Genomic DNA, 23,374 nt, shown 5'->3' on the forward strand with positions numbered 1-23,374 from the left:
TTGAGAAATGACGGGGATCAGTCAATTCCTTTTCAGGGAGTAATTTTCTTCCCCTTCACGGCCCCTGTTTCATGTTGATAGTCATTAGCATGAGCAAACGGCTGGATCGAAGCGGGGACGTTGTGGCTGTCACGCGGATGAGCTGTGCTGGGCATGGCCCGTGGTCCCTGGGTGCCGGGGGGCATGTGTGGCCATGTGAGGACCCTCCTGCCGCTGCCAGGGCTTTGCCAAGCCCATCTGTGCCACATGGCCCTGCTGCATTGCCCTTCTCCAAGGCAGCGAGCACCAGGGTGGATGCTCCCATCAGCCTCCCTGTCACAGCTCTGGGTCCTGCTGCAGGCACAGTGGGTCCCACCACAGCACCGTGCTGCAGACCTGTTGCAGCAGCAAGCAGCCACCCTGCAGGATGTGCTGAGGCTGTGCAGCTTGGAGGAGCGTCTTGGTGTCCTCCTTGAATGCTGTGACGGGGTCAGGGCCCCAGCTCTGTGCTACACCCCTTGGCACATGGCTGGTTCCCAGTGGGAGGCATTAGGGACCAGCACTGGGCTGAATCCGTGTTCCTTTGCTGCTCGGACACGCATGGCTGCAGGCTCCTCGGTGTGTGCTGCTCTCGGGGGCTCTCTTTGCGCTGGCAGTGGGCAGGTGTGTGGTGACAGGGTTGTGCCCCCTCCCCACTGCTCCAGGGCTCAGCACAGTAGCTTCCAGCCAGGCTATATATGTGCCATACTGAGCGGTGCTGTGCTGGCACCATGCAGTGCCACCCCTGCAACAGCAGCACTGGGTAGGGCACAGCATGGCTCGCTGGCTTGCCTTGGGGGCCATGGGGCCACCGCGTTGCCTGTCTATGGCCAGAGGTGGGTGGCAGGAGGTGACAGTGGCTCATGAGTGGTTGATAACCCAGGGGAGGTCGCACCCTGCTCCTTTGTCCTGTGCCGGCAGGATGCCCATCGAGGGTGAGCTGTGCTGGCTCAGGGCAGGGTGCCGGGGCCAGCGGGTGCCCTGTCGTTAGCGCAGGTGCTCTGTGCTTTGCCGGTTGCTCAGACACGGGGCTGCAGGTGCCTTGTTTTCTTAAGAAGGAGCAAACGTTGGAATGGCGCCGGCAGCCCCAAGCTGACAGGCACAATCACCAAAGTGCGGCGTCGGCAGGAACTGGCCCCACGCGCCAAATGACTTGAAAGGAAATGGCCTGGATTGTGCTGAGGAGGCAGAGTGCAGTGAGGAGAAAGCAAGTGGAGCAAACACAAAAACTTCATTAATTAAAGAAACTCGTTAATGAGGGACATTTAATCAGCTAAAGATGATATCTACCCCTTACCTGCCGTGCCAGCCGCTGCGCAGGGCTGGTGGTGTGGTGCTGAGCTGTGAGCAGGGGATAGGGGACGCCATACAGGGGACCTCAGGGTGCTGCCAGCTCCGCACTCCAGGGCTGGGTCTGGGGAGCGGCTGGATGGATGGGGCTCCCTGTCCCTGGGATCCTCAGCAGGAGGGGAGGACACAGGCAGTGCAGGGTGCAGAGCGAGCAGCAGCCTGTTCCCTGTCATTTCAATGGGTATTGCACAGCCAAACCTGTCGCCATCCCCTCCTCATACCTGGCAACCCCTGCCACCCAGCCCAGCAGCCCCGGAGATGGACGGGCAGCACCGGCAGAGGGAGGCAGCAGGAGCCATGGTTCTGTGCCTCTGCAGCACCAGCAGCCCCAGCGACAGCAAGCAGCAGAACAGGGGAACCTAATGGTCCCTGAATGAAATAATACTTGGGCAGACAAGCACTGCGACAGCCCCAATTAATAAGAGATATTGAGCGTGGCTGTCGGGGCAGCATGGCAAGGAGCCAGCAGGGACTAAGGCCTGGGTGGGTGGGGACAGTCCCTGCCCAGCACCCATCTGCGTCCCCCTGCCTGCTGGCTCTTCCTGCTGGGCATCAGTGCCCATTCCTGCTGCTGTGGTGGTTGGTCCCGGCTATGGTGATAAAGAGGATGAGTATCCACCTAGAGCGGAGCATGCAGGAGCGCTGCAGGCTGCTCCTGGCTCCATCCATGCAGGAGGCTAGGGTCAGGCGCCGGGAGTGTGACTGGGAGCTCAGTGTCTGCCCACTCCCAGGAGTAGGCTCAGGCGCCAGGGCCAGGCTGGGTGCAGGATGGAACCCTCCAGCCTGCAAGGTGGGTTCACACCGCGGTGCAGACAACAGCTGGGTCATGGCAGCACCGGGGATGGGGTTCCTACAGCATCGGCAGCACCAGCACCCCCAGCCGTGCTGGCAGGAGCATCTGGCTGGCGCGTCCCCAAGCAGCTGAGTCAGCACGGACAGGGCTGGCAGGAGTCTGCCAGTGACTTGCAGATCTGTAGCAGGGTTGTTCACACTGGGTTCACATGTGGTCCCCAGCGTGGCCCCAGTGTGGGCTCTGCTGCCTCCCTTGCAGGTGCGATGGCCCTGCCGGCTGCAGCGGTGCCTGGCAGTGCTCCCCCCTCTGCCCCCAATGTCCTTGTGCTCCATAAATCGGCCACACACACAATTAAGGAGCTTGTCAGCACAGGCTGAGCCACAGATGTATTTCATGGGTGAGAGGCTGCCATGGAGGCAGTAAAGCATCCGAGGGGCTGCTGCCGTGTTCCGCAGAGGGTGTTCGTGTGTGGCAGCGGGTGCAGCACACACGTGTGCAAGGGAGGGGAGCCCTTGGGTGCCTGCTGTGAGGATGGATGGATGGTGGGTGTGAGGCACAGGCTGGCAGCCCCCCCGCTGTACCCCAGCAGGCAATGGGCAGCCCTCACCCCATGGCATGAGTGCAGCTCACCCTGTTTGACCAGGGCAGTCGAGTCAGCTGTGTTAGAGCAAAGGGCCTAATTAAATAATTAGCAGTTAATTGATCCCTGCCTGTGTTTGCCAAGAGGTCATCGGCATCCTCCCTGGTCCCCTCCCTCCGACCCTAGTCCTCTCTGATGCTACCACCATCACCAGGATATCGGGTTTGCTGCCGGTGGGTGCTAGTGCTCTGCAGCCTTCCAGAGTGATGTTGCCAGCCTGGCCTGGCTTTGCTTGTCCTCGTGCTGGACTCCAAAGCAAGGACTGTCCTGGTTTCCTTCCCAGAGGAGAGGGTGATGTGTGGGCTCCCCTACTTAAGCCCTGTGGAGGGAGGCTCTGCCCTCCTGCTGCCTGAGCCCAGTGCACCGGGCAGGCAGGACTCTGGAGCAGGAGAGGACGGGGGCTCAGCTGCGGCAATGAGACCCAATAGCTGCTGCGGCACAGAGACAGCCCGAGGCTTGGGGAGGACACCAAAGGCTGGGGCATCGTGGGCTGGGGTAGCCTGGGCTGGCTGCGGGAGCAGGACCCCCCCCGGCAGGTGGCACCCCAGGGACAGCAGCGGGTAAGGGGCCGGTGCCGCTGTCTTGGCAGGGTAACCAGGACGCCACGGCTCCGCCGGACGCAATGGCTCAGCCCTACCCCCCGGCCCAGTACCCCCCGCCCCCCCAGAACGGGATCCCCGCAGAGTTCGCGCCGCCGCACCCGCACCCCACGCCGGACTACTCGGGGCAAAGCACAGTACCGGAGCACGCCATGACCCTCTACACACCAGCACAGAGCCACGCCGAGCAGCCGGGCACCGACGCCAGCACACAGTCCATAGCCGGGACGCAGCCGGTACCGGTAAGGCAGTGGTGCCAGCCCCGCCGTGGTCCCTCGGGTGCCGGGCTGGGTGCCGCGTCTGCCGGCTCTCTGCTCGCAGCCCCTCCCAGCATTCCTAATCACTTGTAATCTACCTGCTTGGCTGCCTTCCCACCAGATAGCTTCAATTACGGGGTTGTAATGCAGCTCAGCCAGGAAACCGCTGAGCTGAGACGTTCCCAGCCCGACCACAGCAGCCCCTGGGCGGGTCTGGCACCCCCACCACAGGCATCCCCCCCCCCCCGGAACCCCAACGTGCCGTGGTCACAGCACCCAGGCACCAGTGCCACTGGGGTGACTAGAGGAGAGGCCGGTGTAAGGCCACCCAATGCTCTCTGTTATGGGTCACCCCCTGCTTCTCCCCCCCCCCAGCGCTCAGCCCCCCAGGTCTCTGCACCGTTCGCAGGGTGGGCGATGCCCTGCTGCCACTCACAGCACTGGCTGAGTCGGGGAGGTGCAGGCAGGGCTGGTGGCTGGTTCCCAGGCTGGCGTTCCCTGACTCCCCACAGGCAGATCCCATCCGGCATCCTCCCAGCTCACCAGGCTGCAGGGAGACCCATGGGGTGCTCAGAGCTTGGGGACCACAGGGTCCAGGGTGTCCCTGGGGGCCAAGCACAGGAGAGTTCTGATCCCTGCTTTGGGGACGTGGAGCTGGCAAGGCTGGAGCTGACGTCCAGCTGTATCCCACAGCAGACAGATGAGGCGGCACAGACAGACAGCCAGCAGCTACACTCCACAGATACCACAGACAAGCAGCAGCCCAAGAGGTTACACGTCTCCAACATCCCCTTTCGATTCCGGGACCCCGACCTGCGGCAAATGTTCGGGGTGAGTCCAGCCTCATCCAGCTACCCCCATCCCCTGCTCTCTGCTCAGTGCTGCACCATGCGTTGTCCCTGTCCCAAGGGCCCATCCTGCCAGCCCAAGGCGTGCCAAGTGCTTTCGTGGCACTGCTGGCTGCTGTTATGCAGGATTTGAGCCCCAATAAACAGCTGGGCTTCTGGATCAAGTCCTGTGCATGGAGATGGGGGATACAGAGCCCTTGTCGCCCTCCCCTTGTCCGTTTCCCAGCCCTCACTAGGATTCAGAGCGGTGCAGGCTGAGATTGTGGACGGTAGTCAAGTCCTGGAAAAGTCTTGGGAGGGTTGGGGGCTCTCCCCTGCATGGCACCGAGGGTCCGCTGGCCTGGTCTCCTGCTCTGGTCCCCATGGCAGCAGACCCCTGCCCCTGCTGTGCCAGAGGCTCTGAGTGCTCACCCTCTGCTCTCTGCTTGCAGCAATTTGGGAAGATCCTGGACGTGGAGATCATTTTCAATGAGCGGGGCTCCAAGGTGGGTGCTGCCCGCGGCCAGCGCTGCCACGGTGAGCCCGGGGAGGGTCCTGGCTCCTGTGCCCGCTCTCCCCTCCTCTCCTGCCCTGTGGGACCCAGGCACAGGGTACCCACCCTGGGGGGACCCACCTCAGGCAGCCCCATCCCCCTGCCCCGTGCCAGCTGGGGGGGCTGTGTGTATGCTGCACCCCGAACCCCGGAGGGAGGGGAGGGCTCGGCTCGCTCTACCCCCTCTGTGTGTGGATGTCTCTGTTGTATCTTCCCTGCTTTCTGTGCCCCTCTCCCAGACTCTTTTCCCAGCTCATGGGTGATGCTGGGGCCTCAGCAGGGACCCTGCAGGGACCCCAGCCCAGGCTCTCCACCTCTGCACTGCGGCAGCCTCCTCTCCTGCGCCAGCTCTCCTGATTCACACCCTCTCTCTCTCTGTCCCCACACCCTCTCTCTGTCTCTCTCTGTCTCTTTCTTTCTCCTTTTCTCCTCTGCTCACAGGGTTTTGGGTTTGTAACTTTTGAAACTAGCACAGATGCCGACCGGGCACGGGAGAAGCTGAATGGCACCATCGTAGAGGGCCGGAAGATTGAGGTGCTCAGATAAGTGTGCTAGTGCCATGCCTGCGTGTGCTTGTGTCCCCTGCGCCCTGCCTGGGGCAGGGGATGCTTTGGGGTGGCTCTGGGTGTCACCCAGGGGAGGATTGCCCGCCGCGTGCATGTGTCCATGAGCGTGGCACAGGAGCATGTGTGCCCGCCGCAGGGAGCTCCTCACTTGACACAAAGAGCAATTGGCTAAACCAAGCCTTCACGTGCAGGGAGAGCTGGGGCACTGGCCAGGTCTCTGCCTGGGTTTTGCCAGTTACAGAGGGGTCTGGTGGACCCCAGCTCAGCCCCGTGCCCACCGTGCAACCACCCTAAGCTCTGCAAGGAGGATATGAGCTCTCTGCTCCATGTGCTGTCCCCATCTCCCTGCACCTGAGAGGGAAGGATGCTGCACAGAAGCTGGGATGCTGCGTCCAGGAGGTGGGAAGCAGGGCAGCACAAACACATCCTTCCTGTGCTTGGTGCAGGAGGCCTGGGCTGGCCGGGGGTCCAGGCAGTGCTGCAGCAGGCAGGGCAGCTGGGGCAGACTCGCCCCATGTCTCCCCGTGCATCCTTCACTCCAGCACCCGAAGCAGTACCATCGCGCCAAGTGCAGCAGCGCAGGCCCGGGACCGGACCGCGGCCTCGCCAGTCCCGCTGCCCACAGGCGCTGAGCCCCCATCCGCTCTCTCTGCAGGTGAACAATGCCACGGCCCGTGTCATGACCAACAAGAAGGTTGCCAACCCCTACACCAATGGTAAGGGCCAGCACGAGGAGCGTAGGAGCTGCGGCTCCTCTCCAGGGTGGGTGCAGCCTCCCAGCACCCTGGGCCCTGAGGCCACAGGGGTGGGAGCTGTGGTCCCCCAGAGCCCTGCTGGGGATGAGGGAGCACTGCGGGGAGGGTGTCCCCGGCCTCACCATCTCTCCCTGCCCACAGGCTGGAAGCTGAACCCTGTGGTGGGAGCAGTCTACGGCCCCGAGTTCTACGCAGGTAATGGTGGGTTGGGGCCAACCCCACTGCAGATCCACCTGAACGTTGGCTCTGTGCCGTGTCCGAGCCCACCACTGCTCTGAGCGTTCCCCAGCCCCTCACCCCGACATCCCCATGGGGCCGTGTCCCAGGGTACAGAGTCAGGCTGTGGCACAGGATGCCCCGTGGTGAGGGCATGGGTCCCAGACATGTGCCGTGGGGAGCTGCTGCGGGAAGCCCACATTTGTTCCCTCCCTCCCTCCTGCAGTAACGGGGTTCCCGTACCCCGCCACGGGGACGGCCGTGGCCTATCGAGGGGCACACTTACGGGGACGAGGACGCGCCGTCTACAACACGTTCCGTGCTGCACCACCGCCGCCACCCATCCCCACCTACGGAGCGTGAGTACCGGGCGCCGGCAGGCACCTGCCTCGGGGTGCGGGGTCCCTTTGCTGCCGCTGCTCTAACCCTGCTGCCATCAGTGCTGGCACTGCTGGGCTCTCCCTTCAGGAATGGGCAGCAGCTCCATCAGCACCAGCCTGGCCTCGGGGTCTGTGAACCCCCCCAGGCTGCTGCCTCCTGGGGTGACCCATGTGCTCACCAGCCTCCTGCACCCCAAAGGAGCCCGTAACTCCAGCAGCGTCAGTTGGTTTAATGGGATACTCTCCTGGCATGCACACAGCCACTGTGCTAGGCATAGCCACGGCAGGCTGTGGCTGCTGCCGGCAGCCATGATACCCTGGGCTCCTCCATCCCTGTGGCCTGTCCCATGTGTCTGCCTGGGATGTGCTCTCACTCTGCCCGGGTGGGCACTGCTGGAAGCAGCTCCCCCACGTGCCCCCGATCCCTCTGTGCCAGTGGCAGCGCCCAGGTTCTGACGCCTCTGCCTCCTTTGCAGGGTCGTTTATCAGGACGGGTTCTATGGAGCTGAGATCTATGTAAGTGCTGCCGGGCCGGGTCTGGGCCAGGGCCAGGGGCAAGCAGCATCAGGCGGCTCTGGGGAGGGCTCTGCCCCTGCCAGCCCCTGGGAAGGCAGCAGGAGTCCGGGTGCATGGGGACAGGACGTGGCAGGCAGGGTGGTACCGTGCAGGGTACTGAGCCCCCCGCCAGCCCCCGCACTGAGGGATTTACAGCCCCAGCGAGTGCTGGTGCACTGTCTTACACCGGCATTTCACCTCCATCTTTAAGAAGCCGTTGGCCATATTTCAGGCGGGCGGCTGACGGGTTTCTCGAACGTGACACCTCATTAAAGCCATCAGGAGGTGACGTTCTCTCCTCTGGAAACTAATTTGTTAAGGTTAATGTTTGTGAAAGGCCCTGGGGAATGGGAATGAGGCCGGAGTGTGCCTGGTGGCACTGGGGTCCCACCGCTGCTCCCGGGCAGAATCTGGGGGTGCCCAGCCCCCCGAGGGTGCTGCCTGTCCCTGATGCAGTCTCTCTCCTGCAGGGGGGTTATGCTGCCTACAGATACGCCCAGCCTGCGGCAGCGGCGGCAGCATACAGCGACAGGTAAGCACTGTGCACCGCGGGCATTGCTCCTACTCCAGCACCTCACCTGTGGGGTGAGGATGGAGCCAGGGGTGATGAGGGTGTCCTGCAAACTGGGACCCTGCGGCTCCCAGGGGGAAGAAGTGGGGTGATCCCAGGGGTCTCCCAGGCTCAGCAGTGGCCAGGCAGGGGTGGCTGCAGTGGGAACTGGGACCCCGACCCCAGTCGCTAACACCCGCTGCTGTGTTTGCTCCTAGTTACGGCAGAGTGTATGCAGCGGCAGACCCGTACCACCACACCATCGGCCCCGCCGCCACATACAGCATCGGCACCATGGTAAGAGCAGCCCCTGCGGCCTTTCTTTGCCTCGCGGCGCGAGCTGCGGCCCAGGGAGCCCATGGGGCATGGGGCAGGCGCTGAGAGGGTGCGGGGCAGCCCTGCATGTGGGGTGCAGGATGGGGATCCCAGAGCTGGTGGCAGGAGCAGCACAGCCCCTGCCTGGCTCTGTGCACAAGCAGGGCCACAAGAGAGGATGACCCCCAGCCCCACCTTTCACCCCACATTTCCCATTACACCCAGCTGGTGGCAGTCCCACACTGTCCTGCCCACAAACATTGCTTCTGGGGGACCCAGCTGCCCCCGAAGCCTTGTCCAGGGACCAGGACCCCCTTTCTTATCCCTGTGCCAGGGAGCATGCATGTGCACTGGTGCCTGCAGCCCACGGCTCTCTGCTAGCTTCACAACCAGCATCAAAGATGAAAAATCCCACTCACATGTGGGATCTCAAAGCCAACCACTCCTTTTCTTCCTTTTTTTTAACCCCATGGCTGGGGCCAGGTTGCCGAGCACCCCTCAGCACCCCTCGGCATTCCTTGGTACCCAAGCAGCTGGTAGCAAGGGGCAGTGGCCCCGCTGTCCCATGGGATGTGCAGAATGGGGATGGGGATGGGGAAGGGCTCCGCAGTCGCTGAAGGTGGGAGCAGCCTGGCCACGGTGCTGCCATGCTGGGGGCACCCTGCAGCCTCTGCCCATGCACGGCACCAAGGCAGCACCCACAGCCGTGCTGGAGCCTGGGCAGCACCGGACCCCCTCAGCCCTGCCTGCCCCTCACATCCCAAGGACAGAAGTGATTTGGTGTCATTTGGGAAAAAAAAGAAAAAAAAAGTGAAAACCAAAAGGAAAAGGAAAGGAAAGGAAGAACTGGGCTCTGCCTCTCTCTCAAATACTGATTGGCTTTTTTTTCATCTTTGATGTTGCAGGCTAGTCTATACCGAGGAGGGTACAGCCGCTTCACTCCCTACTAGCAAGACAGACACAGCCCCTCCCACCACTAACACTGACTGCTCACTAGCACCAAACCAAACCAGGCAGCCAGAGCCACGGCCGAGGCTCTGGAGGAACCACGGGGTGCCCGGGCTGGGGCACGGCCAGGCTCCCCTGGGCCGCGGTGCCCACAGGCCATAGGGTCACCTCGAGCTGCTCCACCCTGTCGCCTGCCCGGGTCTCCTGCATCATCTGCCTGCAGGGACATGGGGCAGCTCCTGTCCCTGCATCCCTGGGGTTCATGGGGAGCAGGGCCAGCCCTCGGCCCTGGTAGCACCCAGAGCCTGGGGGGTTGTGGGGTCCTCGTGTGGCTTCACCCTGACCTGAGCCCCGGGCAGGCACTGCCCTTGCTGGGGTGCAGAGGGCTTATCTGCCTGCAAAGCCGAGGGGATGCTCGTGCAGGCACGGGGGGCACGGTGCCTACGGCAGCCCAAGGGGCATAGGAAAGAGAGGAGCCAGCAGGGGCTGCTGCACGTTCAGGGGCTGAGCCGGGCTGGGGCGCAGTGTGGGGCTAGGGGGGGCCGGGATGGCATCAGCGTGGCCCCGGCCAGGCTGCCCACGCGCGGCTCCAGTGAAAGACCTGCCTCTCTGTTTCTGTTGTAGTGAAACCGCCGCTGTTTCCTTCTGGGACCAGGAAGGGCAAAAAATCCACCCACACACCCCAAAAAATGAAAAATAAAAAAAATCAAAAGCAAAGCAACAAAAATAAAAAATAATAAAAAAAAAAGGCAAAGCGGCAGCAGCCACGTGAAAGCCCCAAATGTCCGCACGCCCCGCGCGAGGAGTCCCGGCGGAGCCCGCGGCGAGCACGGTTGGACGCACGGACACACCGGAGGGGCCCCTCTCGCCCTGAGCCCGTCGCACGGAGGGGGAGCCGGCACAGGCCGAGCCGGGGTGTCCGGAGGGGCCACGGCGCCTGGCACCACGTCTTCCTTGAGCCCCGGCTCCGGGACTGTGCTGGGGTGGGAATCCAGCCTCGTGCTTCCTGAGCTGCCGGTCATCAGCGTGTCGAGTGTGCGAGGCCTCGGCTCCCGCGCCGAGCCGCTTTGCTGAGGCGCTGGGCGTTGCAGGGGACCAGCCTCTGCCTTTTAAAGGGAACTTTTGTTAAGAGGAGCTTCTTGCAACTCGCTTGTGATCCCCTTCCCCTCCCATCCCCTGGGGCTCCAATAGGAATGCCCCGACCCTGCTCCCGCTCCTGCCTGCTGCGTGGCACGGGACGTGCTCCTGGCTCCCCATCCCTGCCCAGGCCAGTGGGACCCTGCCAGCCCTCGGAGCGGGGTCTCGGCCATTGCATCGCCCAGGGCCAGACTGGCATCGCCCGTGGGGACCAGCCTGAGCCCCGGGCTCGGTCTGCAGCAGCCGGCACACTGGGTCAGAGCCCACCCAGGGTGCAGCCCCATCCCGCCGGCCTCGCGCTCGGCCCCCCACGGCACCACCACTCCTCAAACCTCACTTTATAGTCTGCAGACACCCCAACGCTCCAGCAACGAGCTCCCCCTTTTCTATTCCCAGTGTACATAGCCCCGGCCGCCCCGGCCCCATGCCCCTGCCCTGTACAAAGCTCCTTCCACCGCTGTACTGGCTTCTTCCTTACAGCAACCCCTGCGCCGGCCGCCGGCGAGCAGGCTGGCACTTGCCCATCCTGTATGCTTCAAAGGTGTGACCATTCTAATAAACAGTATTATTATTATTATTATTACAAGGATTATTATTATTATTATTGAAATTATTAATAAAGATTTCTTTCTTCAACCAGGGCGACTCAGGTTTTGACTGGCGCAGGGCCATGGCTGGCACGGCGGATCTGGCTGTCCTGGCACACCTCTGGGCAGGCAAAGGGGGGAACCCGTTGGGGTGGGTTTGCCACAGTGAAGGAGCAGGGAGCGGGATGCAGGCACAGCAGGAGCTCACCGCTGGCTGTGCTGAGCCCTTCGTTTTTCAAGCCTCAGATAATTCATGTCAGAGCGAGTCCCCACCGCGGAGCAGCATCTTAACTGCTGACATATTAATTTTCCTGACCAGGAGCCAGCATTGTTTGTGGGCCGGGGCTGGTGCTCGGGGGAGCTGGGGATGGGTGACCCCGCTGCGTGGCGCGCTCCTGCGCCCTGCCTGCTAATTGCTTGCTCACCAGACTGTGAGGAAATAATTGCTGCTATAAATTTTCTCTCCTTCTCCGCAGCAGCCATGGAGGGAGAGCTGCAGGCCAGCCCCGAGCGGCGGCGCGGGCAGGGCCATGGCGGATGGTGCAGCCCCCAGCGCTGAGCGTGGCAGCAGAGCTGTTGCTGGCAGCTCCGCACCTGCACCAGGCTGCTCCCGAGGTGAGGGGATGTGGGGCTAGGAGAGATCTCAGGGCAGGTGTCCCCGGGCAGGAGCTTGGGGGGCCCTGGGAAGCACCCAGCTGTGAGGGCTGAGCCCAGCCATGGTGATGGGAGAAGAGGGAGCCACCGAATCAGTTGGCCTACAAGGATGCCAGGGAGGGACTCTTCATCAGGGACTGTAGCAACGGGACAAGGGGTGATGGGTTTAAACTGAAACATGGGAAGTTCAGGGTAGATGTAAGGAAGAAGTTCTTTACTGCGAGGGTGGTGAGGCTCTGTCACAGGTTGCCCAGGGAACTGGTGAATGCTCCATCCCTGGCAGTGTTCAAGGCCAGGCTGGACAGAGCCTCGGGCGACATGGTCTAGTGTGAGGTGTCCCTGCCCACGGCAGGGGGTTGGAACTGCGTGATCTCGAGGTCCTTTCTGACCTAAGCCGTTCCACGGTTCTATGAGATGCAGCCTCAACCCGCTGAGCCCACAGCCACCCCACCAGCACAGAGGAGACACAGACATGGCGCCGCACCACGTTTGCTTTTAATGCCCGTCTCTGCTGGTGCCCGTGGCTGGTGCAGAGTAGATCAACACCAGCCGCCCCCAGAGCTGCGGGTCCACGGGCAGCTCGTTGCGCAGCACCGGCTCCACCAGCAGCTCCAGGCGGCAGGACTGCCCGGCCGCCGGCCGCGGCACCGCCAGCCCCACGGCGCGGTACAGGCAGGCGTGCGCCAGCCCCAGGAGCTGCGGCGCCGTCTGGCCCTGGCGGCAGCGGGCGCCCTGGCTGAAGACTCGGAACCAGCTGGCCTGGCCGGGCGGGAAGGTCCAGCGCAGGGTGAGGCTGAGCGAGAGCTGCTCCGCCGTGGGGCCCTCCTGCCACCAGAGCTGCGAGGCCAACAGGCTCTGTATCTGCGGCGGGGCGGCCGCCACGCTGGCCGCATCCAGCACCTGCCGAGGGAACCGCGGCTCCATGAGAGGCGGAGGTGGGGCAGCACCGGCGAGCTCCGCGAGCAGCAGGGCAGGCACTCACCCGGACCTCCCCGAGGAGGCAGGAGAAGGGCATCTCCTGTGGGCTGGGCTGCTGGCGGGACACGAGCAGGGAGAGGTCGCGCAGGCTGCAGTCGTGAAGATCCAGCTCATAGCACCTGACAGCAAAGGGGCAGAGAAGGCACGGTGCCAGGGGAGCCCTGGGGTGCCTATGCCTACCCATGGGCACACGGTGCCAGCGGCGCACTCACCGGCTGGTCCAGCCATGGGAGCCACTGTTGCAGGAGGCAAGCAGCTTGGCGAGGCCGGGCGGTGGTGCCGAGAGGAACCGGGGGTGATGACGGCCGCTGGGCTCTATTGGAGGGAGTGGGACCAGGGGGGTGAGGGGCTGAGCTGGTCCCATGCCCCCGTGGTCCCATGCCACCACCATGCAGTGGGTGCTCGCTACAGAGAGCATGGGAAGGGGTAGGGTCCTCACCGGGCAGGGAGGTGACATTGCCCTCATAGCAGGTCCCCGAGTCCCAGGTGGTGAGCTCCAGCGCAACAGTAAACTCGGTGTGCGGCCCCTCCAGCTTGTAGAGCAAGGTCAGGAAGAGCTTGGGGGGCGCCGGCATCTGCAAAGAGAAAAGGCTGATGACCCCAAATCCACCCAGAGAGAGACAGAGAGAGAGAGAGGAGAGAGACAGAGAAGATGCATCCGGTTAGGTCTGCTGGGCAGTGCGGGCAGAGCCCTGCAGCACGCTCACCGCGTGCAACATGCCATGCCAGCCCAGCACTGAGAAGGTGGTGAGGGTCTTCACCCGCAGCTCACCGGATGGCCACATGCTCCTCGCCGGCAGGGATGATCCCCTGCAGCCTCAGAGAGCTGCCACCACACCAGGCATCCTGCAGGCAGCAGCTTGTGCTCAGCCTGCCTTCCTGCTCCGGGTAGAGGGGCTGGATCTCCTGTGCACTCAGGTCATACCAGGGCCCGGCCTCTTCCACCTGCAGGACAGGGCGAGCTGGGCTGGGTGGGGAGTCGGGAGAAGGGACCCCCCTGCACAGCCCACCCGTGCACAGCTGGAGCCAAATAATCACCCCACACCCACCTTCCCATCCAGGAACCTGCTGGTGCCCATGCCCAGGCTGAAGGAGGTGGCGAGGGGCAGAGTGCAGACGCTATGTGTGAGCAGGTACTCAGCCAGCAAGCCCCAGAACCTGGAGGGAAAGGCATGGATCAGAGCAGAGACCCCCAGCTACGGCCACTGCCCCACCACGGCCTCACCAGCCCATCCTGGACAGCAGCTGTGGTCTCCTGCAGCCCCATCCCACTGCCCTGCATCCCGGAGTGCTCTGGCCCCATCTCCCCTCTCCTCCCTCCCGCTCTGAGCCACCCTCACTTGTTCTCATTGCGCAGGAAGTTTTCCTCGCCCAGGTGCTCGTAGACCCAGCCGGGAGCGAAGACAGCAGCGGAGAGGCCGTGCTGGCGGATCAGGCGCAGCGACTGCAGGGACAAGCAGTGAGCAGCATGGGACAGGCAGCCCTGCACTGGGGGAGGCAGAGGGTCCCGGCACACCCACCTTGTTGGTGTCAAAGCCACCACTGATCACATCACCACGGGCGAAGACATCGATGCCAACATAGACATCAGTTTGGCGCGGGCCGGCCAGCGCACGCGTGCGCTCCAGGTGCTCTTCCTTCCAGTTGTAGTTGGTGAACAGCCCATCACAAGCATCAAAGAACACCCTGTGGACGAGGGTCAGTGCAAGTTCCCGCAGACCACCCCTCCAGGGCCTGTGCAGGCCATGTGCTGCACCCTGGGTTTGGGGTGGGCTCAGCCCCTACCCAGTGTCAGTTCCACCCAGACAAAGTGGTGGGGCAGGGCCCGGCCTCACCTATTGTCCTGGTTCAGCTCATTCTGCCACTTCAGCGTGCCATTCTGCAGGACACTGTCATACCAGATCACCAGGCCCCCAGGCACGGCACTGTGAACCTGTGCGGTCAAGTGCCGCAGGAAGGGGGGCAGGTTCTTCACCGCTGCCGCCTGCAGGAGAGAGCAGAGCCAGGTCAGCATGGGGCAGTGAGGACAGCCGGGCACCGGGGATGGGCAGGGGACCGCAGCTCACACTCAGCGTGTTCTCCATGTTGACCAGCCAGCCATCAAAGCGGTAGTGCTGGGCAATGCGCGCCAGCTGCTCGCTCACGGCACGGAATGCCTCTTCCCCGCCAGCCAGGAAGGACTCGCACAGCTTCTCCCCATCCGTCCACTCCGTGATGAACGTGCCTGGGGACACGGTGAGACCAGCGTCAGCCACGCACCTCAGCAAAGTCACTGCATGCCCAGGGCTCCCGCAGGCCTGGTCCTGCAGCTTCCAGCCCTGCAGCTGGCCCTTCCTCACCCAGCACCAGGACGCCATTCCGGTGCGCCGCGTTGGTCCAGCACACGGGTGGGATAGTGACAGTGCGGTGGCTGAAGTAGACGAAGATGTCGATGTACCGCCAGTGGTAGAAGACGTAGGGGTTGCGTGTGGCTGAACCCTGGATGAACCTGCAGCGGCAGCAAGAGGAGGGTTGGGCACGGCGAGGAGGACGCCGGCAACGGCTGCGGGGCTGGGCAGGAGCCTGACTCACAGCCCAGGAGCTGTACAGAGCTGTAGCACTGAGTTACCCCACAGACCCCAGCTAGGGCTGGCCTGAGCAAGGTCACGGTGCTCCATCCCCAAACCCCTCCGTCCCTGCCCGTGGGAAACAAATCAAGCAGAAATAGAACAGGTTTGAGATGCTGGGCCTCCCTGCCACGTCCCCTCCACCCAGCATGTACCTGTCCTCCAGGTACCCGCCACGCATGTCGTGGCACACCAGTGTCCGGGGCCTCTTGCTGTGGAGCGGGGGCTGGCGCTTGGCCAGCTGCACAGCGCAGATGTTGAAGTCGTCGTTGCCATCGGGCTGCCAGGACAGCAGCTCCTCCAGGCCAGACAAGAAGAAGCTGACGGGCTCTGTTGTCTTGGTGTCAAAGTGCCTCGCTGGGGCGGGGGGGGACAGAGGACAGGGTCAGCGGGAAGCGCTGCCCGGGCGGCTCGGTACCGGCACCAGCAGCAGCGCAGCGCGGGTCGGGGGTGCTGCCTCACCTGGCAGGGGCTGCGGGCGGGTGCTGATGGTATCGTGCAGGACCGTGGCTCCCCGGGACTCCGCCGCCGGCTGGAAGCTGCCCGGGCAGGAGGTGAGGGACGGACAGCGCCAGAGCCACCCACCGCCGGGCCGGGCCAGCACCGCGGCCAGCGCCCGCCGAGACCGGCCCGGAGCTCGGTCCCTGCCCCGATCCCGATCCCGATCCCCGGCCCGATCCCGGGCCCGATCCCACCGCCCACCTCCGCCGCCGCCGCCCGGCCCGCTCCTCCTCGCCCGGCTCCTCCTCCCCGTCCCCCGGCCTCTTGCCGCGCCGCCCGGGCCCGTCCTGCGCCTCCGCCATGGCGCTACCGCTGCCGCCGCTCCGCTGCCGCCCGCCGCCGCCCGGCCCCGCTCTGCCGGAGGCGCGGCCGAAGGAGCTCCGCCCGTCCCCGGCCCCAGCGCCCTCCCATGTCCAGGGGTGGAGCGAGTGGCCCGGGATGGGGCTTGTGTCCCGGTACGGGCTGTGTGTGCTGGCAGGGGACGTGTGTCCCGCTATGGGCTGTGTGTGCTGGCAGGGGACGTGTGTCCCGGTACGGGCTGTGTGTGCTGGCAGGGGACGTGTGTCCCGGTACGGGCTGTGTGTGCTGGCAGGGGACGTGTGTCCCGGTACGGGGTGTGTGTGCTGACAGGGGACGTGTGTCCTGCTATGGGCTGTGTGTGCTGGCAGGGGACGTGTGTCCCGGTACGGGCTGTGTGTGCTGGCAGGGGACGTGTGTCCCGGTACGGGCTGTGTGTGCTGACAGGGGACGTGTGTCCCGGTACGGGCTGTGTGTGCTGACAGGGGACGTGTGTCCTGCTATGGGCTGTGTGTGCTGGCAGGGGACGTGTGTCCCGGTACGGGGTGTGTGTGCTGGCAGGGGACGTGTGTCCCGGTACGGGCTGTGTGTGCTGGCAGGGGACGTGTGTCCCGGTACGGGCTGTGTGTGCTGGCAGGGGACGTGTGTCCCGGTACGGGCTGTGTGTGCTGGCAGGGGACGTGTGTCCTGCTATGGGCTGTGTGTGCTGGCAGGGGACGTGTGTCCCGGTACGGGCTGTGTGTGCTGGCAGGGGACGTGTGTCCCGGTACGGGCTGTGTGTGCTGACAGGGGACGTGTGTCCTGCTATGGGCTGTGTGTGCTGGCAGGGGACGTGTGTCCCGGTACGGGCTGTGTGTGCTGGCAGGGGACGTGTGTCCCGGTACGGGCTGTGTGTGCTGGCAGGGGACGTGTGTCCCGGTACGGGCTGTGTGTGCTGGAACAGGATCATGTGTCTGTGGATGTACTGTGTGTCCTGGGATGGGATATGTATCCCAGGATGCGACATTTGTCCTAGAGCAAGTCCCACTGTACAAGCTGGAACAGAGCTGGTACCTGTGCTGGTGGGCGTCCCATGAGGCAGCCTTTCCCTCCTCTCATGGCGTGTGCCAGCAGTACCAGCAGCACCGGTCCTGCCTGGGGCCTACTAATGCTGTGGGGCTTCGCCCCCCCCCCCCCATGGGGCTGGGCCATGAGCAGGGTCTCTGCCAGCCCCACAGGGACAGCAGCACTGGGGCTGAGGCACCAGCAGCCCTTGATGGAATGACCAGCCTCACCTGGACCCCACTCACCACCCACCCCTGGGGATGGAGCACTATTTAAGCTCAGCCCTGAGCATTTCTTCTTTCCCTTGCTGTGATAGGAAGATGGTGGTCTTCAGCTCTGCTCTGCTCAACCACAGACCCACAGATCCAGCCCCTGACGCACAGTTTGCCCTCAGACCTGCCTCATCACCAGGTACTTCACAGATCATCTGGACTCTTGGTAAACCCAACCATCACCCCCAGCCCACCCTGCTCATGGGTCTGTTACTGTGCTCAGCTCCCAGCCCTCAGAGAGCTGCTGCACCTCAGAGCCTGGCTCCGGCCACCCCAGCTCTCCAGGGATGCTCTGCCCTTCCTGCTCCACCACCAGCACAGCAGCACCAGGACAGCCCATGACTCTCAGGGAGCCCCTGCACTGTGGGAGCAGGAACTTGCCCTGAGCCACTTGGAGCCTCCGCACGCAAAGCAAGAGGACACACAGAAAGTGTGAGTAGAACTGGAAATCATGGGGTGTTTAATGTTTAAAGCTGTACAGAGGGAGGGGGGCAGGATGTTGCCCTGGGCCCCACTCTGCTCTTGCATCTACAGAAATACAAAGTCTGGGCAGCAGATAACATAACTGAAGAGGAAGCGGCTCAGGCCAAAGGCCCCGCACCCAGGGCTGCCCGGGGAGCCAGCACCCCCCAGCAGTGCTGGTACCAAGCAGAGGCCGCGGTGGGAGGAGCTGTGATGGGGCTTGTGGAGGGGCACTGCTGCAATCTGCATGGGGGAAGTGTTAGCTCAGAGGGTGCCCGACGGCCACGCGGCTGGGACCCAGCTCTGTGAAAAGGAAGAGGGGCCCTTAGTGGTTTTATTGCCTTCCCTGCTGGGCGCTGAGCACCCTCTGCCTTCTTCCAGGATTAGATGCCTGCAGAGTGTGGCACAGTACAAGGGAACAAGGGAGGAACATGGTGCACATGTCTGCGCTGCTTTGCTCCAGGGCACCAGCAGTCAAACCCGTTCTGCTGGTGTCAGCTCAGGCTGTGTCCCAGCAAACCCAGCTCCGGAGCAGGGACAAGAAGGGATGAGCTCCCTGCCCGCACCCAGTGCACAGCTGCTTCCTGGCCTCAAGTGCAGCAGAGGCTGGAAATGCCTCTGACTCCTCAAGGTCCATTTGATGGGCCTCAAGGAGCAGCGCTGGGGATGCTCACACACTGTGCGGCTGCTGGGGGTAGTGGCACGTGTATGGGCAAACAGCTAACAGTGCTGGCGTGCCCAGGGTGAGGGATGGCAGGGGCTCCTCGGACACCTGCCCAGGGCAGGAGGAGCGGGGAGCCACTGAGCGCTCAGGGGTCTCCGCTGTACTTGATGAGGTGCCCGCTGAAGGTGATGTAGGTGTCGTACTCGTCACTGAAGACTGCATTCTCACGCTCACCCTTGTAGAGCCGCACCCAGACCTCATCCTGCTCCTGCAGATCTAGCATGACGCTTTGGCTCTGCATGATGCTGCGGTCGCTCACCTGGGCATAGAGGATCACCACCTCCGCCCCATTGCGCATGATGTGCAGGTATGTCTCCTTCTGGTTCCAGGTGTGCACGTTGAGGCTGAAGTAGTAGATCCCAGGGACGTAGCAGTAAAACTTGCCCGTGAACATGCTGAAGTGGTCATAGAGGTTGACGAACTCCGTGTCGAAGATGAGGGTCTGGTAGTAGTCGTTGCTGTGCAGGGGTTTCTTGCGGCCCACCGAGAAGGCAGCGTAGTGGCTCTTGCAGCGCTCCCCCGGGGCGCCCATGCTGCCCTTCTGTCCCTTGGGCCCTGCGTGGCCCCTGCTGCCGGCCACCCCTGTCTTGCCAAACTTGCCCTGCATGCCTCGCTCACCACGGTCCCCCTTCTCACCTGGCCAAAGCAGGAGGGACGGGTGCGTGTTCAGAGGTGAGCAACACACCTAAACCCAGTGCCTTTGTGTGACAGAAAGGGACGAGGGCAGCAGGGATCCCCCAACCCCCTCCCTGGGCACCAGACCAAACTTCTTGCCCCCAGTTCGTGCGAGGCCAGCACTGGGAGCACAGCTCTGCACTGCAATGGTGCTGCCAGGCCAGGCTGGTGGTACCCAGCAGCATGGAATGCCTGGGTGGCAGATTTGGCTGTGGGCAGTGATGCAGCAGTGGGGGGTTCCCCACCAGCCCTCACCTTTCAGGATGGTCATGTTGATCTGAGGCAGGGGCTGGTACTGGGGGTGGTAAATGCGCTGGCTGGGCTGCTCACAGCAGTGAACGCAGCGGCGCTGCAGGGGCATCTCCTGGGCACTGCTGACCTGCTGCTCCTGCATGGCCCTGTGGAGGGCAGAAAGCAAAGAGCAATGGGGAGCTATGGGGGGCTGAGGCCCTTTGCAGTGCCAGGACTGCCGTGGGCCCCACTGCCAAACGCCCTTCCCCTGGGATCCCCTCACCTGGCAGCGTGGTGCTGGGACGGTGCCTCTGTGGGGTCCATCTCCAAACGCCGGTCAGGGCTGGGTCTGGTCTGGCTGCCCACAGGGGAGGGCAGCAGCAGGCAGGAAAGCAGCAGGACACCAGGCACCCAGAGCCCCTCCATGGCAGTGCCCTGTGAGGTGCCAAGGCCGGCTCAGGGGACAGTGAGGGATGCTGCAGGGCTGCCTGGCCCTGGCTGTGCCCTGCGCTGTCCCCAGCACAGGACCCAGAGAATGGCACAGCCCTAGGCAGGGCACAGCTGCCCTTCCAGCCCCACAACACTGCTCTCCAGCAGCCTCCTCCCCAGCAGAGCCTGCAGCATGGTCACTGTATCCCTTGCAGCTGCAGGGACCATCTGTACCTAAATAGCTGCATTAGCTGGGCCATGTACCTCTGTGATGCTCCAGTGAGCACCTGGGAGACCCATGTTTGGGCAGTGCAGGGTCTCTGGGCTCGCAAACAGGCTGAGACATGAGGCCATGCAGCCCCTGGCATGCACGGAAGAGGGAATTCCCTGGGAAGGCAAGGGTGCAGCAGAGCAGCAGCCTCTGTCTGACTGTCCAAGCGCTGCTGCTCCTACCCAGCCCAGCTTCAGATGCCTCCCATGAATGCCCAAGAGCAGCAACGTGGGATGTCAGCATCCGAAATAAAAGCTACAGGCAGCTCCAAATGGCATGGGAGAATGTCGGGTGCAGCCCTGACTGTGTGTGGGATGCCAACCCCAGGGAGGGTGCTGCATCCCTCCTGCCCCACAGCGTGCGAGGGTGTCCACAGCACAGGCTGCACAGACCCTGTGAAAGGGGCTCCTGTGCCCCAGGACCTGCCAGCCCTTGCTCTGAGGATTGCAAAGAGATAAGACCCACCTCTTTGTAGACATGGATGTGGGCTGGGAGCCGGCCCACATGGAGAGAAACCTCCCTGGGAGCCCACATCCTGCATGGGGCCAGAACTAATATTTGTATTTATCAGTAGCCGGTGGCACTGTGGCCCAACCCCGGCAGCTCCATTGCCCTTCCCTGCCTTATCGCAGCTGCATCCGCTCCTAGCACAGGGCCAGGCACCAGCACCTCACCCTGCAGCCCCAAAGGCGCCAGGACAGCCATGGCCAAACACCATGTGGCACTGCCCAGCCGGTTGGCATCTGAGGCAGTGCCAGGGTGCAACCGGATCGGCACAGGGCCCTGCGCAGCACAGCCTGTGTTCTGGGGATGGGCCAGGGCCACGGGAAGGCTCCTGGGGCAGAACCCTGTTGTTTTGGTGAACACCCGCTCTGTGAGCACCAGGGTCACTGGTCAGTAATGGCCAGGCTGGCAGCCTCAGGGCAGTTACTGATGTCCCCAGGTGTGTGGCTGGTGTCCGGGGACCCAGCTTGCTCCAGCAGTGGGTGTGGAGGGCGTTCGAGGCCAGGATGGATGCCAGGCTTATGAGTCACCTGCGCTGGGGCTGGGAAGAGGCAGAGGGATGGGGAAAGGCTCCAAAGGGCTTTCCCACTGCTCGTACCCTCTGCTAAGGGCCTGTCCCCTCACATGCTTCCCAGGTGCCTGTGTGCCCACTGCCTCTGTCTTATCCTGGCTGGGGTCCTGCCGCTGGGTATGAGGACAGCAGGGCTCTGGGTACCATGCATGGGCATCCTGGCACTGTATCTTCCCTGGCCTGGTGCCTGCCCATGCTCAGCTCTGCAGGCAGGGGAGAAGCAGATCCATGGACAGAAGCACAGAGGGGGCTAGTCAGGGGCTTGTGAGCAGATACCATCCTGCATAGCCTTAGACCTAGCTCTCTTTACCCTGCTTGGCCTCCAGCTCCGTCAGCCACATGCCAGAGACCATGGCATGCAGCCTGTGAGGTTTTGAGAAGCCTGTGACCCTCCCTCAGCTCTGGGACTATCAAAACACACATTTCCCTGGGACCCAAAGCAGGCTCAACCCTGGGGAAAACATAGCTTTGCAGGGAACTGCTCCACAAGGAGAAGAAATCCGTCACCAGGAAATTCCCACCAAGAAAGGCAGCTTCCCAGGCTGCCACAGGGCTGGAAATGAAGGCAGCTGCGCTGTGTGTGTATAGGACTGGCACAGTGCCACCATGGCCATGGTGCCGTCACCAGAAGCATGTGGGGCTCCTCTGCAGAAGCTGCCTGCATGGCATACCCGGTCCTGCGGGAGGGACACTGTCTTTCCTGTTGGGGTTGGACGATCTCCAGGATCAGTTTGGAGGATTTAAATTCAGGGGCTGCAAACCAAAACATCCTGAAACACATTCCAGGCGGCGGTAAAGACCAGGATGAAACAAGAGCAAACCCCGGGAGAGGGATGAGGGCTCAGCAGAACCTGTGTGCTCACCTCACCCTCCCCAGGCCTCAGCAGCAGAGCCGGGACACCTCTGGGGTTGTGCTGCTGGGATTCACCCCCCGCCTTTTGCTGTAGCAGCTGGAATGGCTGCAGAGCTGTTTGCCCACCGAAGCAGTGCAGACCCAGCAGGCAGCAGGGCGGGAGTGAAGGACCATGGCATGGTTGTGACCCTCCAGCACCCACAGCACCTGTGATATGTGCTTGAGTGCAGCTTGCAGCCACCGTGTCCCCTTGGCCATGCCATGGGGCTGCTCAGCCCTGGGTTTGACTGCTCATGGGGATGGATTTTCTGGGTACATGGTGCTGTGGGTCGGCCTGTGCCCTCACAGGACAGTCCCTGTGGTCCCCACCACCTATTGGCACCAGGTCAAGGTCCCTGCTCGACTGACCAGACTTGAGGGCTTCTGGTCCCCCTCGCTGGACGTGTCCTGGAGCACCCATGGGCCTGACGAGGCAGACGCGCCTCCTGAGTGGTCCCGCCTGCCGCCGGCGGTACCGCGGATGGGTACAGCGAGGTGGGGCGCCGGTCCCCAGCCTGCAGGGCCCCCCCGAGCCTGCCGCCAACCTACCTCCGGGGCAGGGCTGCTCCTCCCGGCGCTGCCGTCCCTTCCCTAGAGCATCCCCCCGCACCGCCCCGCCGGCTCCGCTGCCTCCCTCTCCCGCGGCCCCGTTTCCTCCTTCGGCCCGGGCGGAAATGCACTTTCTGGAGAGCGGAGGCGGCGGAGAGGAGCGGGACGGGACAGGATGGGACAAGATGGGACGGGAGGAGCGGAACGGGGCGCGCAGCCCTCCCTCGCCAGCTGCGTTAACCATGTGCGCTCCCGGAGCTCCTGCCAGCACCGGGCCCGCAGCCACGACCGGCGCTGGTCCGAGGGCAGGGGACGGGGGCGGCACGGGGGCTTCAACGGGGCCGGTCCTGCGGGCTGCCCTGTGGGGCAGGACCCTGCCCCGCTCCGGAGCACCCACCTGCCGCTTCCCAGCCCTGGGGGCACCGGGGCTCGCCCAGCCCCAGCCGGGAACCGGCCCTTCGCGGGCGGCCGCGGACAACTGGCACACGGGGGTGTCCCGGACTCGTCCCCGCACCCCGGTACCGGGGGACACGGGGCGCGGGCGGAGGAACTGCGGGCTGCGGCGGGGTCCCGCCCGCCGGGCACCCGCCACGGGCACACCCGGGGCTGGGCAGCAGGAGCCCGGTACGGGGCGGACTGCAGCTCCCAGCGGCCCCGCGGCCGGGAGG

At 63.7% G+C, this 23,374-nt stretch overlaps 4 protein-coding genes across 18 annotated transcripts in view; 1 reads left to right on the top strand and 3 right to left on the bottom strand.

Annotated features, from left to right (window-relative positions):
* RBFOX3 (RNA binding fox-1 homolog 3) overlaps window positions 1-11,095 on the top strand; it is a 137,629-nt gene extending 126,534 nt beyond the window's left edge. For 8 of the 14 annotated variants that reach the window (XM_061479832.1, XM_061479830.1, XM_061479831.1 and 5 more), the window contains 11 exons: window positions 3,391-3,642; window positions 4,351-4,488; window positions 4,937-4,990; window positions 5,479-5,571; window positions 6,259-6,319; window positions 6,500-6,553; window positions 6,801-6,933; window positions 7,431-7,470; window positions 7,980-8,041; window positions 8,278-8,356; window positions 9,280-9,923. In XM_061479832.1, the coding sequence (XP_061335816.1) occupies window positions 3,391-3,642; window positions 4,351-4,488; window positions 4,937-4,990; window positions 5,479-5,571; window positions 6,259-6,319; window positions 6,500-6,553; window positions 6,801-6,933; window positions 7,431-7,470; window positions 7,980-8,041; window positions 8,278-8,356; window positions 9,280-9,324 (1,011 nt within the window). In that variant the 3' untranslated portion in view covers window positions 9,325-9,923. The other 6 variants (XM_061479837.1, XM_061479838.1, XM_061479839.1 and 3 more) reach the window with 4 other exon arrangements.
* The window catches only part of ARL16 (ADP ribosylation factor like GTPase 16), a 252,529-nt gene that overhangs the window by 92,081 nt on the left and 137,074 nt on the right, over window positions 1-23,374 (bottom strand). The window lies entirely within an intron of this gene.
* On the bottom strand, window positions 12,070-16,138 carry ENGASE (endo-beta-N-acetylglucosaminidase). Its single transcript, XM_061479813.1, has 14 exons — window positions 15,987-16,138; window positions 15,747-15,823; window positions 15,440-15,641; window positions 15,018-15,166; window positions 14,745-14,902; window positions 14,514-14,662; window positions 14,199-14,364; window positions 14,019-14,122; window positions 13,728-13,836; window positions 13,451-13,623; window positions 13,118-13,269; window positions 12,891-12,993; window positions 12,683-12,797; window positions 12,070-12,600 (listed from the first exon to the last, which is right to left on the bottom strand). The coding sequence occupies exons 1-14, from the start codon at window positions 16,085-16,087 to the stop codon at window positions 12,196-12,198; spliced, it is 2,163 nt and encodes a 720-aa protein (XP_061335797.1). The 5' UTR covers window positions 16,088-16,138; the 3' UTR covers window positions 12,070-12,195.
* On the bottom strand, window positions 17,836-23,235 carry C1QTNF1 (C1q and TNF related 1). Of its 2 annotated transcripts, none has more exons than XM_061479815.1 (4): window positions 22,707-23,235; window positions 19,774-19,945; window positions 19,515-19,657; window positions 17,836-19,220 (listed from the first exon to the last, which is right to left on the bottom strand). In XM_061479815.1, exons 1-4 carry the CDS (start codon window positions 22,948-22,950, stop codon window positions 18,670-18,672), a joined length of 1,110 nt encoding a protein of 369 aa, XP_061335799.1. In that variant the 5' UTR covers window positions 22,951-23,235; the 3' UTR covers window positions 17,836-18,669. The 2 variants fall into 2 exon arrangements, with proteins under 2 accessions (XP_061335799.1, XP_061335798.1); XM_061479814.1 differs by having other exon boundaries at window positions 19,774-19,925; window positions 22,707-23,225.

This window comes from Pezoporus flaviventris, unplaced genomic scaffold (genome assembly GCF_033815535.1).
Source record: "Pezoporus flaviventris isolate CSIRO_AGI_PZ_B2104156 unplaced genomic scaffold, CSIRO_AGI_Pfla_v1 ptg000158l, whole genome shotgun sequence".
NCBI lineage: Eukaryota > Metazoa > Chordata > Aves > Psittaciformes > Psittacidae > Pezoporus > Pezoporus flaviventris.